This window comes from Pelophylax lessonae (genome assembly GCF_965119305.1).
Source record: "Pelophylax lessonae genome assembly, chromosome: 4".
NCBI lineage: Eukaryota > Metazoa > Chordata > Amphibia > Anura > Ranidae > Pelophylax > Pelophylax lessonae.
In genome coordinates, this window is record NC_138771.1 from 165,380,159 (window position 1) to 165,396,441 (window position 16,283).

General features: G+C 44.4%; 1 protein-coding gene across 1 annotated transcript in view; it reads left to right on the plus strand.

Annotated features, from left to right (window-relative positions):
- COPG2 (COPI coat complex subunit gamma 2) overlaps window positions 1-16,283 on the plus strand; it is a 120,071-nt gene that overhangs the window by 14,439 nt on the left and 89,349 nt on the right. Inside the window, exons 4-5 of the mRNA XM_082255985.1 lie at window positions 6,660-6,731; window positions 9,206-9,285. Coding sequence (XP_082112111.1) covers window positions 6,660-6,731; window positions 9,206-9,285 — 152 coding nt within the window. The remainder of the gene's footprint in view (window positions 1-6,659; window positions 6,732-9,205; window positions 9,286-16,283) is intronic.

Here is a 16,283-nt window from a genome sequence, read left to right on the forward strand (position 1 = left end):
TGCCATTTGTGAATGGACATTTTATGGTTACACAACATATCACATTGCTACAATCTTTTTATATGGCCTATAAACTGAAGGACTTATGAAAAAAAGGTTGTGGAATGAATCATCTGAGATTTCATTATTTCTTATGCGGGAATTAGCTTTGATATAAGAGTGCTTTGGATTACAGGCATGTTTCCGGAATGAATTATGCTCGCAATCCAATGTTTTACTGTATAAGCTTGTCTGCACTGTCAGAAAAAAGGGGGTGGAAAGCTGAAAATACACATTGCAGAGTTCAGTGAGGAGAGCTCTAAGGCTACGTTTCCACTAATGCGGCTACAAAGTCGCGCTACTTCTAGCGTGACTTTGTAGTGTGACTTGTTTGCGGCAAAAACTATTTTTCAAGTCGCTGCGACTCAAGTCGCAGCAGTTAGAACGGGCCAAATTGAAATTAATGGCTTTTGACTTGCTGTGCGACTTGACATGTGTCAAGGCGCACAACAAGTCGCAATAGTGGAAACGGAGCCTAAGAGCTTTTTGGAGGGAAGGGACACATCCCCTTTACATAGCACACAGGAACAGAGCTAAGGCTGTCAATCAGCTTGGAGGTCCCTCCCCTGTCACCTTTTTTCTCTTGGTGTCAGAAAAAATGTCAGAAGCGTTTCATGCCGATAGCAGAGTAAGGAATCAGCAGACAGAAGTGACACTTAGGGGTTGCTTTACCAAAACTGGAGGGTGAAAACTTGGTGCAATTCTGTTTAGAAACCAATCAGCTTCCAGGTTTTACTGTCAAAGTTTATTTGAACAAGCTGAAGTTAGAAGCTGATTGGCTACCATACAAAGTTGCACCACATTTTCTACTCTCCAGTTTTAGTAAATCTTCCCCCTAGTGTTCTTAATTGAGACAAGTACACACTATTGAGAGATATGCTTTGTTCATATGGTTTACAACCACTTTAATATGCAATTAGAGTCAGTAAAAAAGCCAGCAAGTACAGAAGATCTGTATGCATTGATTCTCTTTCTTTCATGTTTATAGCTTACATTCTGAATCCTGTTAAGAAGTTATGGAAAAAAGAAACCTATAACAGAAAATTTATATCTGCAATAAGGGGCCGACCGATATTGTTTTTTCAGGGCCGGTACCGATTTTCCCGGCCACCCTTCAGGCAGATAGCCGATATCAGGTGCCGATATTCTGCACATTTAAAGTTTTTTTATTTTTACACTTTCCTTTTAAAAAAAATGTCTCCAGTCGTCTTCCACGGCAGCATCTGAGAGATAGGCTCCTCCCTCCTGAAACAGGAAACACAATAGTCCACCATTATAAAAATGTCAGTCTTAACTTCTGCCTCAGTTTGTTTGTTTCCTCCGGACCCATAGGGGCTGCATCTTTTTGTTATTTTCAATCTCTGTGCTAAATTGCAGGCAGCTCCCTGACCAGCCTCCCATGCAGCTCAGTGAGCCTTGGGCAGTGCAGGTCAGGGGCAGCACATTGCGGCAAGCTGTCCCCCACCTGAGATTTCACCCCTACTGAGGGGTTTGCAACCATCCCCCCAGCTGTCAGGATGCCAGTGATATCTCCCCTCCCTAAACCTTGCCCCCTGCATACAGAACCCCTGGTTCTTCCATCCTTTGGGCACCTGTCCAATCAGACCGCGTTGGCATTCCTTGCAGCATCCTCGCTGTTGGAGGGAACATAAATGGCTCAATTCCACAAGGAGAAGCTGACCTGAGGATACCAGGAAGTTGCAGTGCAGGTATGTCCACCAACCTGCATGGGGGGGGGGGGCAGCTGGAGCAGGGCAGGAAGCAGTTAAAGGTCCCTATGCTGCAGTTCCTTTTCTAAGACTGAACATGTCAGGATGACTCTCCACCCTGCCCTGTAGATCCTGCGTGCCAGGACCGCTCCAAGGTAAGCCAGAGCATGCTGAGGCCACATCTGTACTTACCAAACCACTATGCACATAATGCTAATTAGTGGTAGCAGCGATTTTGCCTAAAGACCAGCAGCGCACATTCCCACCCTAAGCATGTGCTTCCTATGAGGGCAAATGGCAGCCACCTGGGCCAAAAATCTTTGCCTAAAGTGCATAAGCAAACCTGTGGCAAAAAGAGTCCCTGGGAGTCCTAAAAGGATTAGTCTCCTCTGTAAAAGAAGCAGGCACCTTCCTCTCCCTTCAGTCTTCAGGTCTCTGTGCTTGATTTTGGTGTGGATCCTGCAACATATAATTGACTGGATCTTGGATAGTCCTCTATGCAAGGGCTGCATACACAAACCTGTGCCTAATGACTGCCCTTTATCACAGGCAGGTGGTGCACTTCTGACTGCTCTGGCCACATTTTTAGATTTAGGATGTCAGCAGCTTTAATTTACTACCAGTCCTGACCTGAAGGCTGGCCATACATGTTCACTCATCTTGTGCAATTTTTACTTTGGATTTACCAAAGACAGTGTGATATGAGGTCAAAACTAAACACTCTCAATTGTATCCAACTAGGATTGTATAATGTAGTGCCAGCCTAAGACCTCCGGAATGAGAGACTTTGGGTGCTTCTCACCTGAGTGAGATATTCAGGTTACTTCAAGTTGCAACTTTTCTGGCTCTGAGGAAGGGGGCTCGCCCCTGAAACGTGTCAGCCCATCCACAGCAGCCCCATACGGCACACTGCATGCCATTCAGCTTCGTGTGGGACCTTGGCTACCTTGGAGATTTTATGTACATTATGTTGATGTGTGTACATTCACACCTGCTTTGTGAGTATATTACATACTTTTTACAATTTTAATAAATGGTTTTAGTGGTAATGCACTAGGTTGGTGAGCCCCTTTTCTTTTTTCTTTTGTCTTTTTCTCACTTGGTTCTAGATACCCTTGATCCTAAAGGGGGTAGCAAGACCATAGGCTTTGTCCACCTGAGTCTGAAGTATCTCTCTTCCCTCCGTCATATTTCACTCGAGCGCAGGAGATTTGCTTTACTACATGTATATGGATTGCCCAGGAGACCGAGCTCCTGAGGCTTCATCCAACAGACAATTATAACCCACACATTTAGGCATTACCAGACATTCCCTGGGCCTGACACTGGTAGCTTATAGGACATGATTCCGGTCCTCTAGCTTCATTGAATATGGTATATCCCTTATCTCCTCAAAAGCAATTGTGTTAATGCAGACATCCCTACAGTAGAGATGATCCTCAGGTTATGGCACTATATAAGAGGGTATGCCTATGCTAAGGATGTGGGGCCACTACATTATATCATAGTGTAAAAGAGAAAACAAGAAGAGCACCTCTAAGTGCAGTAGTTTTAATGGATAAAAAAAGTGAACAATAGCACACTCGCATTCATAAATGTAAGGCTCATTGGATGGGGCAGAGCCCGATGGTGGACATAGCGCAGTGTGGCCAGGAAATGAGGTCAAGATGATAGTGGGAGACGAGGAGGGTGTCGGCACTCGGTGTCTTCCGGGTAGGATTGGAACCAGGTTGAGCCGCAGCGTCAAAGGCGCGTGACGTCACCGAAGGGCGGAAGGAGGACACAACGCGTTTCAGAGCATGCGCGATGGCCCAGACCTCAAGATTACACAGGCTTTGCTTCAGTCCAGTCAAAATCGCGCGACTTTTAGGTCGCACAAGGGTGGAAGGGACCTAAAGCGGAACAAATCCCATCGATTTAGGTCTCTAAAAGGTTACATTCCTGGAATGCCTGGATTGCTAGCTGTCACATGTGCTTTTTTCATCGGCTGGGCTGTTGGGCCATCGACTGGCTGGCGTTGTGACTCGCATCGTGGGTGCAGTCACCAGGACTGTTGCAGATCAGACAGAAGCAGCTTGCTTGGGAACATCGGAGTGGATGCGTGCAGCCAAAGCGGGGTCCCCCATCTATGTTATGCATTCCCTCCTATTGCCCTAATGCCAAGGTTGGTACTAGGTCAAGGAAGAAAAGGCTACAGTGATACTTATTGCACCCCAATGGCCTCAGAGACCATATTTCAGTCACTTAAAAAACAAAACAAAAAAAACCTCATCATTCAGCCTCATCTAACACTTCCAGACATGCCAAACCTCCTGTCACAAGGTCATGAAGCTCTCAACCTGGTTCCTGAAAGGGCGAGGTTACAGAGCAAGGTCTGTCTAACAGAGTGATTGATACCATCTTAGCCAGCAGAAAACCTGTGACTAGAACCATCTACGAAAAAGTGAGGGAAAAGTTTGTCTTCTGGTACGAGAACAAAGAAGACCCTGTTAAGGGAACTATTCCAACAATCTTAGATTTTTTTACAGGAAGAAGCGGACAAGGGCATTTCCAATAACACTTTGAAGGTTCAAGTGGCAGCCCTATCTTCCCACCTAGATATTAGGCTGGCAGAGGACACACTCATAAGAAGATTCCTTCTCTAATTGGAAAAAGCCACACCTATAAAGTTCAGCAGAACTCCGACATGGGACCTCTCCGCAGTACTCAAAGTATTCCTCTCTGCACCCTTTGAACCACTGGAAGAATGTTCGGATAAATACCTTACACTACTCCTCGTGGCACTTGTGTCAACAAGAAGAGTCAGCGAAATACAGTATCTATCGATGATAGAACCTTACTGTTTAATTCTGAGAGAAAATTATTCTCACACCAGACCCAGCCGTCCTACCGAAAGTCTCTTCAACTTTCCACAGAACTCAGGAGGTGGTTATTTCTTACTGTCCAAATTTAATGGATAGCAGGGAAAGAGTCACTTAAAACAAGCTAGATGTAAGAAAGGTCCTGATAGCTTACCTCGAGAGAACTAAAGAGTGGCGAAGAACCACCACACTGTTCATCCTCCATGCAGGAGTCAACAAAGGAAAACCAGCCTAGAAAAGTATGATAGCAGATGGATAAAGCTTGCTATTCAGCTTTATACCAAGCACCAAATCTTGCCCCGTGGAGTCATGGCCCACTCATCAGAGCTTGGGCATTATCAAGCACAGAAAAGCCGGGGCAAAACCAGAGCAGATCTGTAGGGCAGCGAAGTGGACCAGCTGTCCAGTCAGGACCAGGCATTTGGCCGCAAGGTGCTCCAAGGACCAGGCATTTGGCCATAAGGTGCTCCACATTTTTTTTTTTTTTTTTCCTTCCCTAGTAAGTATTGCTTGGTACATCCTCTCAGATGCTGCCATAGAAGACGACTAGAGAAAACAGAGTTAGGTACCTGGTTAAGTTTTTTTCTAGTCTTCCAGGGCAGCACTTGTTGCCACCCTAAACAACGATAAATAAGGGATTTTGCGGATTCATAAACTTATTGAGGGTTCCTTCTGTGCTTTGATATTACTGAGGCAGAAGGTATGACTGACATTTTTATAATGGTGGACTATTGTGTTTCCTGTTTCAGGAGGGAGGAGCCTATCTCTCAGATGCTGCCCAAACCCCTCCTCTGCACTTAAAAGCATTCAAAACACTAAGTTTGGCTGTTTTGAATGCTGTAATTTTTTTATGTGGTGCCTTTAAGGCTCCAGTACCCGGAAGTGATGTCATGACATTGCTTTCGGGTTTTTACATCGGAGACCTATTCAGAGTCTAATCGGCCAGCTGGCGGACGTGCCGGCTGGTCGCTCACATTATTCTCCATGGTTTCCATTTCCACTCCACTCCAAATCGCTTAAAGCTCAAAAAAGTCCTGGAGCTTTATTTGTAGCTCGAATAGAGCAGATGTGAGCATTTTGGTGTGTTTTTTTTTTTTATTCTCATAGAAATAAATGGAAACGCACTTTTTTAGCGATTTTCTGCTCAAGTGATAGAATGGCATAATTAAATGGCACTAATATTTGAAGACATAAATGTAAAATACACAAATAACTAAAAATCATCATAAATAAATTATGTAATAATACATAAATAATAATTAACCCCTAACCTTCAAATTAAATTAATAATCAATGATGATGATGATTATGTATTATTATTATCATTAACAACAATCATCAACAACACCCAAACTCGAAAAAAAAAAATACTAATAATAATTATAACTTATTTTGTGTTAGGGTATTTAGTTATTTTTTATTATTTTTTTTTTTTTTTAAGGGTTATGGGTTAATTATTTATTTAAAGTGATTGTAAAGTCTTGTTTTTTTTCCTATAAAAATACCAAACATGTTAAACTTACCTGCACTGTTGCAGTGGATTTGCACAGAGCAGCTCAGATCCTCCAATTATCCGGTCCCTCTTCTGTGATCCTGGCCCCTCCCTCTTGTTGAGTTCCCCTACATCAAGCTGCTTGCTATGGGGGCACCCGAGCCAAGTCACAGCTCCCTGTGTCCGTTCAGACCTTTTATTATCATTATTAGTAGTAGTATTAATAACACCCTAATGCTAACAAAAACAAAAAAAGGAAAAAAATAACCCTAATCCTAACCTTAACTTTAATCCCTTACCCTAACCTAATGGAAAAAAAATAATAGTAAAAGAAATAAAAGCTAATGTAAAAGCTTAAAAAGATGAAATACCTAGCAGTAAATGGTGAAACAGATGATAGTTTTCTCTATTGGCCAATAAAAAAAAAAATGCCAAAACTCAAAAATGCTGTATAAAAATGCACCAAAATTGTGCATAAATCCGTGCAAAAAAAAAAAAAAAACCCTCCAAGACGCTATGTTTGTAAATATAAATGACTCTGATGTTGCTCTTTTACAGGGTGAACACTTTGGAACGATGGAGGCCACTGAAGCATTCTTTGCTATGACCAGATTGTTCCAGTCAAATGATGTAAGGGACTTTCAGCATCTCTAAAAAATAATGTTGATCATAAAGAGCTTGATCCTGCTTCTTTTTTGACAGTCCAGTGTTATGCCTAGGCAATGTCTAGGCTGCTTAAAGCGGAGCTCCGCCCAAAGGGGTACGTTCCGCTTTAAGGCCTCCTCCACCCCCCCCTCTTTTTCAAATGGCACTTTATTTGGGGGGGGGGGGGGAGCGTGTACCTGGTTTTGACAGATACTCTCTTTTACTTCCACTCGGAGCGCCTAGTCGATCTGAGTGGAAGTTCTCCTCTCCCTGCAGCCTTCTGGGCATGTCACATGTCCCAGAAGACTGCGGGACCATTCACAAGGCACAGCGCAGCTCGCAGATGCAAAATGGGCTACCGGATGTGAAGTCATAAGCTGTCGCAGCCGGATGCCCACAGTTGAGATGCCGGCACCATGGAGAGAAGGCAGAGGAAAGGGATGGATGGCTCAGGTGAGAACATCGCTGGACCCTGGGTCAGGTGAGTGTCTGTTAATTAAAAGTCAGCAGCTACAGTTTTGGTAGCTGCTGACTTTTAATAAACATAACAATGACTGGAGCTCCTCTTTAAGCTAAATCTATATGGACATATTTAATTATTTGGCAGCAACAAATTTAATACCAGTGTTGTGGTGTGAAGAAGGCACATAGAGAACAGTTCTTTTATTTATACTCTTGTAGAAACAGGTGCAGAACAACTAATGTCTCTACACATGGTAAGAACGGGGGCCCAAAAGGAGATGGAACAGGGAAGTTTCCTCAAGCTGTCATTTCTGATGTGCAGGCTTGAAAGCAATGATTACAATTGGAAAACATGGATTCTGATTAGAGGTGCACGGAATGGAAATGTTGGTGCAGAAACCTAAAATGCAAGATGCACTTGACCGTAAACAAAAACTAAAATATTTTTTTATATATAATTGTATTATATTCAACATTTTTATTAATGTAATTAATTTAAATGAATATGAATTTATTGTTGGCCTTTATTGGAATCTTTAACGCAAGAAAAACTCAAGAAAAATGTATCCCTTTAAATTCTGTGTATGTCTGCACACTGGTCCGTTGCACTTCCGTTGTGATTTTAAAAATCCTGCTTGCTGCATTTTTGGTCTGTTAAAAAAAACGCACCAAAAATGTACCTCCCCGTTGAAATGTATTGAAAACGCAGCAAGAATGCATTAATAGTGCACCTGTGTTAAAAGCACAATAAAGATGCGGAAAACTTGTGGCAAAATCCCATGAGATTTCGGTACCATTATCTGCACCTTTTTCTCTTACGAGGAAAATGCCGATAACCCCATTTTCGGCAGATATGTTTTGGCCACTGAAATTTTGGTACATCTGATGGGATGTACTGGACAAGAAGTTTTCTTGTTAGCATGCTTTTATACTTAAGCCTCTAATTAGTTTGTTGCACAGATTTCCAAACCTGACTCTACTTCCATTGCTGCTTACCTTGTGCCTTGGCAAATTACCAGGGCTTGACAAATTTGCTTGAAATCTAGGAGCCAGCTAAAAAAAGTTCGAAGCCAGTTTTTTTTTTTGCGCATGCCGAATGGCCGACTTCTGTCGAACCGGCTGCCACACACACGAGCCGAATGGCGGACAGTTTTTAATGAACCGGCTGATGTTGTCCGGCATTCAACCTGTTTGTACACTTGGTTTATTTCTTCTGAGAGATATTAAAGGAACACTTTAACCACAATGACCACTTCAGTCATTTGAAGTGGTCATGGTGGTAGGAGTCACATGCTGGGATATTTACAATTATGTGCTTGGGGCTAGTTGCACCCCTAGCACATGTGACTTACTGCTGGCGGTTACTGCTGGCTGGTATTGCTGTGGGTCCTGCTGGCTGGTGCTGCTGTGGGGTAACGCTGGCTGGTGCTGCTGGCAGGAAAAGCTGGCGGAGAGTGTGAGGAGCGACGCTGGAGGAAGCATTCAGAACCGATGCTTCCTTTATCTCTACTCACAGGCGGAGTGCATTTGATACCACTCAGCCTTTGACAGGACGGAGTTGGAACTATACAGGAAGCATCGGCTCCATTCTGACAGCTGACACAGACAGCTGGGATATCGCGTGGCACTTGCGGGTGTCAGGGAGCCACGGCCCACATGCGGGAGACTTGGGATGTCTGGGACAAGACACCTGCCGCAGTGTAGCCCAGGTCGCTAATTCTATTCGCCAGTGCGACCTGGCGCTTGGGGTTTGTTGAGCCCTGCCTTAAATATCACCTGATTACTGCAATGAATAAATACCTTTTTCATCACTAGATAAGGTATAAAAATGTTTAATTTGTTTTTAGATGTATAGCCTGTAAAGGAGAGATAAGTGTATTCCTGCCTTAAGCACATTGCAGTTGCTAAAGAATATCCTTAGCTAGCAGGAGCTCATAGTTCACTGTGTATTGTGTTTCATTTATTTATTTTGTAAAAATGTCTGTGTGTGCTTTCAGCAAACCCTGCGGAGGATGTGTTACCTAACTATCAAGGAGATGGCCAATATCTCTGAAGATGTCATTATTGTTACAAGCAGGTAATGTGGAATCCTTATCAGATTCATATACAAAATTGTACAAAGTTTCTGCAGAGTAAATCCTAAGATCATTTTACTTCTGATCTGTTACGATCTGCAAGTGTACACTGCTCAAGAAAATTAAAGCATTTGGCTAGGGTCAGTGTCACTACTGGTAGCATGAGGCAATACCTGGACCCTATAAAGCAGGGGACTTCAAACTATGGCCTTCCAGTTGTTCAGGAACTACAGCTCCCATCATGCCTAGTCATTCCTGGGAATGTCAGTGTTTTACAATGCCTCATGGGATGTGTAGTTCCTCAACAGCTGGAGGGCCGTAGTTTGAGGATCCCTGCTATAGAGGTTGCACAGGCAGTCCAACTCCTCCAAAATGGCACATCAATAAATGCCATTGCCAGAAGGTTTGCTGTGTCTCCCAGCACAGTCTCAAGAGCATGGAGGAGATTCCAGGAGACAGGCAGTTACTCTGGGAGAGCTAGACAGGGCTGTAGAAGGTCCTTAACCCATCAGCAGGACCAGTATCTTCTATTTTGTGCAAGGAGGAACAGGAAGAGCACTGCCAGAGCCCTACAAAATGACCTCCAGCAGGCCACTGGTTTGAATGTCTCTGACCAAACAATCAGAAACACACATGAGGGTGGCCTGAGAGCTTGACGTCCTCTAGTGGGCCCTGTGCTCACTGCCTGGCACTGTGGAGCTCGACTGGCATTTGCCATTGAACACCAGAATTGGCAGGTCTGACACTGGCGCCCTGTACTTTTCACAGATGAGAGCAGGTTCACCCTGAGCACATGTCACAGACGTGGAAAGGTCTGAAGAAGCCATCGAGAACATTATGCTGCATGCAATATCGTTCAGCATGACCAGTTTGGTGATGGGTCAGTGTTGGTCTGGGGAGGCATATCCATGGAGGGACGCACAGACCTCTACAGGCTAGACAATGGCAACCTGACTGCCATTAGGTATCCGAATGAACTCTTTGGACCCATTGTCAGACCCTACACTGCAAGAGTATGCAGCCAGTTCCTGGAGGATGAAGGAATTGATACCAATGAATGGCCCCCATGCTCATCTGACCTAAATCCAAAAAAACACCTCTGGGGCATTATGTTTCGAACCATCTGACACTGCCAGGTTGCACCTCAGTCTATTCAGGAGCTCAGTGATGCCCTGGTCCAGATCTGATAGGAAATTACCAAGGACACCATCTGTCATCTCATTAGGAGCATGCCCCGACGTTGTCAGGCATACATACAAGAATGTGGGGTCCATACAAACTACTGAGTACCATTTTGAGTTGCTGCAATGAAATTTCATCAAAAAGGACTAGCCTGCTGCATCATTTTTTCACTTTGAGTTTCGGGGTGTCTTTAAATTCATCCCTCTGTAGAGTGGTCATTTTCATTTCCATCAAAAGATGTGGCATCCTTTCATTCCTAACACAATAATCAGTCCATATCAGTATAGATATCCAGCATGATATTTTCCCCATTGAGATCTGAAATGTTTTCAAAGTGTTTTTTATACTTTTTATACATCTCTCATTTGTGTTACTGCATATTACATGCCCTAGAACTTTGTGATGTCATTTATTTTTACCAGCACCCCAGCATACTAGGGCAACCTACCTCCCACGCACATGCAATGCAGCACTGCATAATTTACCATAGTATACCATGTCCGTTTATCTTAATCATGCAGTACAGGAACACAGGGCTTTTATTCATAGACCATGGGTGACATGTAGGTTACCTTCAGCTGTTTGGACACTGGAACGGAGCTTGGTTATATAACTCTGGGACTTGTGTTTTTTTTTTTTTTTCTTGTTTTGTTTTTTGGGGGTTGGTGCTAGTGTCCTTAGGTGATGGACCTCTTCCCCTCTGGAAAATATTTTTTCCTTTTTTAACCATTCTTTTTTTTTCTTCCGGCCCCTTCTGTCAAGATCTGACTGCTTATTGCTCTGGGTTATATAGCAGTTTCTGAATCACTAACTCCACCCTGTGCACTGTACCCAGTCCGTACTTTGTGGGGCTGGCCTGTCCTGTTTGCTTTGGGCCCTGGATTCTGCATTAGACACTTGCCTTGGTGTGTTTTTGCAAAGAGTGTAGTTAGCCACAGGGTGCCAAGCAGGTGCTGGGCTGTTTTATATCCCTGTGGTTCCAAGAACTTGAAGACCCCTTTAGGGTTATGTGCACTGTGACAGGCGAAGCCTAGACCCCGAACATAGACATTGGTACGGTTAGACCAGGTTTCCCTGTACTTGGACTTGTGTTTGGTTATACACACCACCGCAGTGCTTAGCACACAAGAAGATACATAAGAATGGGGAGTTACTTTATTGTTATGATACAGATTTGGTGGTCTTTTTCCATCCAGGCTTAGTCTGTGGATGGGGATGTAGTTGCAACATGCCTTCCAACTGACGCTTCCATCTGCCATTTCTGCCAAATATGTGCACACCATAACAGTGTTTGCTGCACTTCCTGTCACCTTTCTACTACATACACACAGATGAGCAGGTACTGTATTTCGGACACACAAAATCCATTCCTTCTGCATCCATTTAGTGAGCACCCCACAGGGCATCCCTTCAGTTAAGCAATGGCGGATCCACAGGTGCATGAGAGCTGGGATGAAAAGGCCGAAAAACACACTGCCACTTGCCTGCAGCCGCTGATCAACAAACATTTTCCAACATTCCTGTTTGACAAATGTTGATCTAAAGAACTTCTTTTGATTAGGGACAACCACGCATGGATTGAAATTCAGTTGCTTTCTGCTGAGCCATTTAATGTTTGATCCATCTTTGCCTAGCCTAAGACTTTTGAATAGAGCATTTCCCATGTGTTTCCCCCTTCCATTCCCCTGTGACTCCTTATGATCTAAATCTGGATCTCTCTCTCTCTGCTTTCTCTTGAGAAGATGGTCTTTCTTATAGCCATCACCTCTGTAAAGCAAGTGTTTGTACTAGCAGTCTTTTCCTGCAAGGAACTTTTTCTGGCTGTGCAAAGATTCTAGGTGGTGTTGAGACTCAGGACTTTCTTCTACCTAAGGTAGTTTTTGTCCTTCATCTTAACCAGGACATTGTTCTTCCATCCCTCCTGTCAAGTTTATCAAAAGGAAATGTCCTTCCATTGTCTGGATGTCGTTTTGGCTGCATGAGCCTAAAGCTGGCCGTAGATGGTTTGCAGGAACCAGCCGAGATTCAAACCATGTATGGGCAGGCTGAATGTACAACTAGCCTGCCGGATTTTATATAGCCGCTAGAAGTACAAAGTGTGTATATCCAGTGTCACCACAAGATGGCAATGTGGACACCATTGTGTGACCGTGCCACGTCCTATCATATGGGAAAACCACAAAAATGCTATTGCATGAAAAATGGACTTTACTGGCACAACATATAGGACACTAGGTCGTAAAAATACATAATTTTATTTCAAAACAGCTTAAAAATTATTTTTCACAGAATACAAATGAGCATTTTTTTTAAAAAAAATGGTATGCAACAAACAATTCGTTCAATTGATCACAGGTGAACCCCACCAAACCACATGGTACCAGTATGTTGGACCCACTAGAAGCCCTTTAACCTAAACTAGAGTCATACGATAGTATAGGCTTTTGATGGTGTAGTTCCAGTGGTGGCGGTGTATTCACTAGAGAAAGACAGGATTCTCTACATGTTTCACGCTATAGCGATTCTTCTGGAGAGTGTCGTTCGGTATAACACTTTATCATAAGATCTATAGGAAAAGACAAGGAAGAATATATATATATTTTTTTTTTTTTTGGTGTGAGAAGATTATTCTGTCAGCCATGTGTCCCTCCTATACAATCCTAATTGATTAATTGGCAATGCCTCCACCCAACTCAGTATAAATGTAAGCCCTTTCTAGGGGAAGCACAGGCAGGGGTTTGCACAGGCTGGGATTGCATTGGCAACTATCATCTTGGATAAAGTATTAATATTGGATTAAGTATTACACTTCTGCTCAGCACTTCAGCGAATGCACAAAGCATACAACTGCAAGCCAACAGACAGATTACAGGTGACCTGAGACTCTATACAACTTTTCCATCTCACATTCAGTCTACTTCTCAATCTCACCACCCTGTATTATGCAATCCCTAATTCTCCTTCTCACGTTTGCATCCTCTCTCCTAAAACTTTCTCTCCTTCACCCCTCTTCTCCGCCCCACAGCTTGTATATATCACCCTCATTCCTATCCTCACCTTTATACTGCACTCATCAACTCCTGCTGATTCTGAACCCACACACCAATAAAACCTACAGGACACTGAGATGTGTCCCCCCCTCATAAATCATACTCCCATATCACCTCCCTCACCCTTCTGCTTCTCCTAACCTCTGGAGATATTTCCCCAAATCCTGGACCCCCATCATTTACCTTTGGTAGACATACCCGTCACCCCCTATCCTCTGACACCAGCCGAAATCCACACAATCTGGTTTCTATTCCTCTCCTGCCTAGAGCCAACCTCCCCTTCTCCTGCGCCCTCTGGAATGCCCGCTCTGTTTGCAACAAACTCACCTCTGTCCATGACCTATTTATCACAAACTCCTTCAACCTGCTTGCAATTACTGAGACCCGGCTTCAAGACTCTATCCTTCTCCTGCTGCCCTCTCCCATGGTGGCCTCCTGTGGACTCACTCTCCCAGGCCTAGTGGACGGAAAGGAGGTGGGGTTGGAATTCTGCTTTCCCCTCAAAGCATTTTTCAGGTTCTTCATCCACCCCCTTCTCTGTCTCTCTCCTCATTTGAAGCTCACTGTATTCGTCTATTTTCTCCAGTTTCGTTGAGAATTGCTGTGATCTATCGGCCTCCTTGACCGGTATCAGGCTTCCTTGATGACTTCTCTGCCTGGCTACCCTACTTTCTCTCTTCTGAAATTCCCACAATCATTCTTGGAGACTTCAACATCCCTGTTAATCTTAACACTCCTGCTACTTCTAAACTTTTGAGCTTAACCTCCTCTTTTGACCTAAAACAATGGACACATGCTTCTACACACTCTAATGGCAACAGCCTTGACCTCATGTTCTCCTACCTATGCACCCCTCGCAACCTCTCCAACATTCCATTCCCTCTCTCTGATCACCACCTCCATTAGTTTCAGTCTCTCCTTGTCCTCCTCCTTACCTTCCAACTACCGAACAATTACCCGTAGAAACCTTCGCCATCTTAACCCTTCACTTCTTTTTTCTGCTACAGATGGTCTCTTCAACACAATCTCATCCCTCTCCTGCCCCAACATGGCCACTTCTGTCTACAACAGTTCACTGTCATCTACCCTGGATGCTTTGGCCCCCCTCACTACACACAGAATCAGGCCCCGACCGCTTCAACCCTGGCAGACAGACAATACCAGAAGCCTCAAAAAACGTAGTCGCGCTCTTGAGCGTCTGTGGCGTAAGACTAAGTCACAGCAAGATTTCAGCCAGTATAAATCTGCCCTCCAAAAATACAGTTCCTGCCTCCACACTGCCAAACAGACCTACTTTATCACTTTCATTAACACCCTCTCACACAGTCCCCGTCAACTCTTTTCGACCTTCAACGCTCTACTTCGTCCTCCATTGCTTCCACCCACTAACTTACTCACTGCCCAAGAGATTGCCAATCACTTCAAAAATAAGATTGATACAATTTGTAAAGAGATCTTTACACTACAGATATCTCCCTCACCTTACATACCTTGTCCTCCTGCACAATCAATACTTCCCTTGTTTAACCCAACTACTGTAGAGGAAGTCACTAATTTTTTTTCTAATGCCCACCTAACTTCCTGCCCCCTGGACCCTGTTCCTTCTCAAATACTACGGTCACCCTCTGACTCTATCCTACACTCTTTAACTCATATCTTCAACCTCTCCCTCTCCACTGGCATCTTCCCCAACTCTCTAAAACATGCGCTAGTAACTCCCATACCAAAGAAAGCCTCACTAGACCCCTCCAATCTTAATAACTTAAGACCCATCTCCTTACTCCCTTTTGCTTCCAAACTCCTTGAACATTTAGTCTACAACCGCCTGAGCAAGCACCTCACTGAGAATAACCTCCTTGATCCCCTTCAGTCTGGATTTCGCCGGCAACACTCCACAGAAACTTCTCTCCTAAAACTTACAAATGACTTACTAACAGCAAAAACCAATGGTCACTACTCAATACTCTTACTCTTGGACCTCTCTGCTGCCTTTGATACTGTTGACCACCCCCTCCTCCCCAAAAAACTCAGTTTGCTCGGTCTCCGTGACTGTGCTCTCCACTGGTTCGAATCTTACCTATCTCACCGCACCTTCAGTGTCACTTACAATTCCACTTACTCCTCTGCAACTCCTCTCGGCCTTTTGGCTAAGATCAAGTGTAGTATCTGTTCTTATCAGTGTTGGAATGGAACCTGAAGGTTAGTATCGGTGGTGGCCGAGGGTTAACCGGGGCGCTCTGGGTGTAACTGGAGGACCGGAGTAGGCCAAACCAGAGAAAGCCGGAGGGTTCCAATGCCTTCCTGATTTGAATGGGTCCGCCCCTGCCAGTTTGAAGGGAGCGAGAAAACTGGATCTGCGGCCAGTTAGTACTGCTCCTGGATGTGATTGGTAAGGAACGGCGGTGGCGGTGGGGGAGCCTTTCCTCCTGGGTTGAATCTGGCCTTGCAAAAGGCTTGTCCCCAGTTGAAGGCAGGTTCTCCCTAAGCTGTCCAAAGTTCTGATGCCTCCTGGTAGGATAGGGCTACACTCGGTCTGGCCTTTGGGCCGGGGAAGAGAAAGCCCGTAGTGCATGTGCCCCTGGGGTGGCAGCCCAGGGGTGCCTTAATTCTCACTGGTGAGGGGCAGCTCGCCTTGAGTTTTTCGGCACCATGGTCACTGCACCTACGCACACTTTTTTAAGCACCTGCCTCTTGGGCAAGGCCTTTTGGCTTCGACCAGAGGAATTTTTATTCCGGCCGGAAGGCCTGCCTTTGTTTTTCACTTAGGC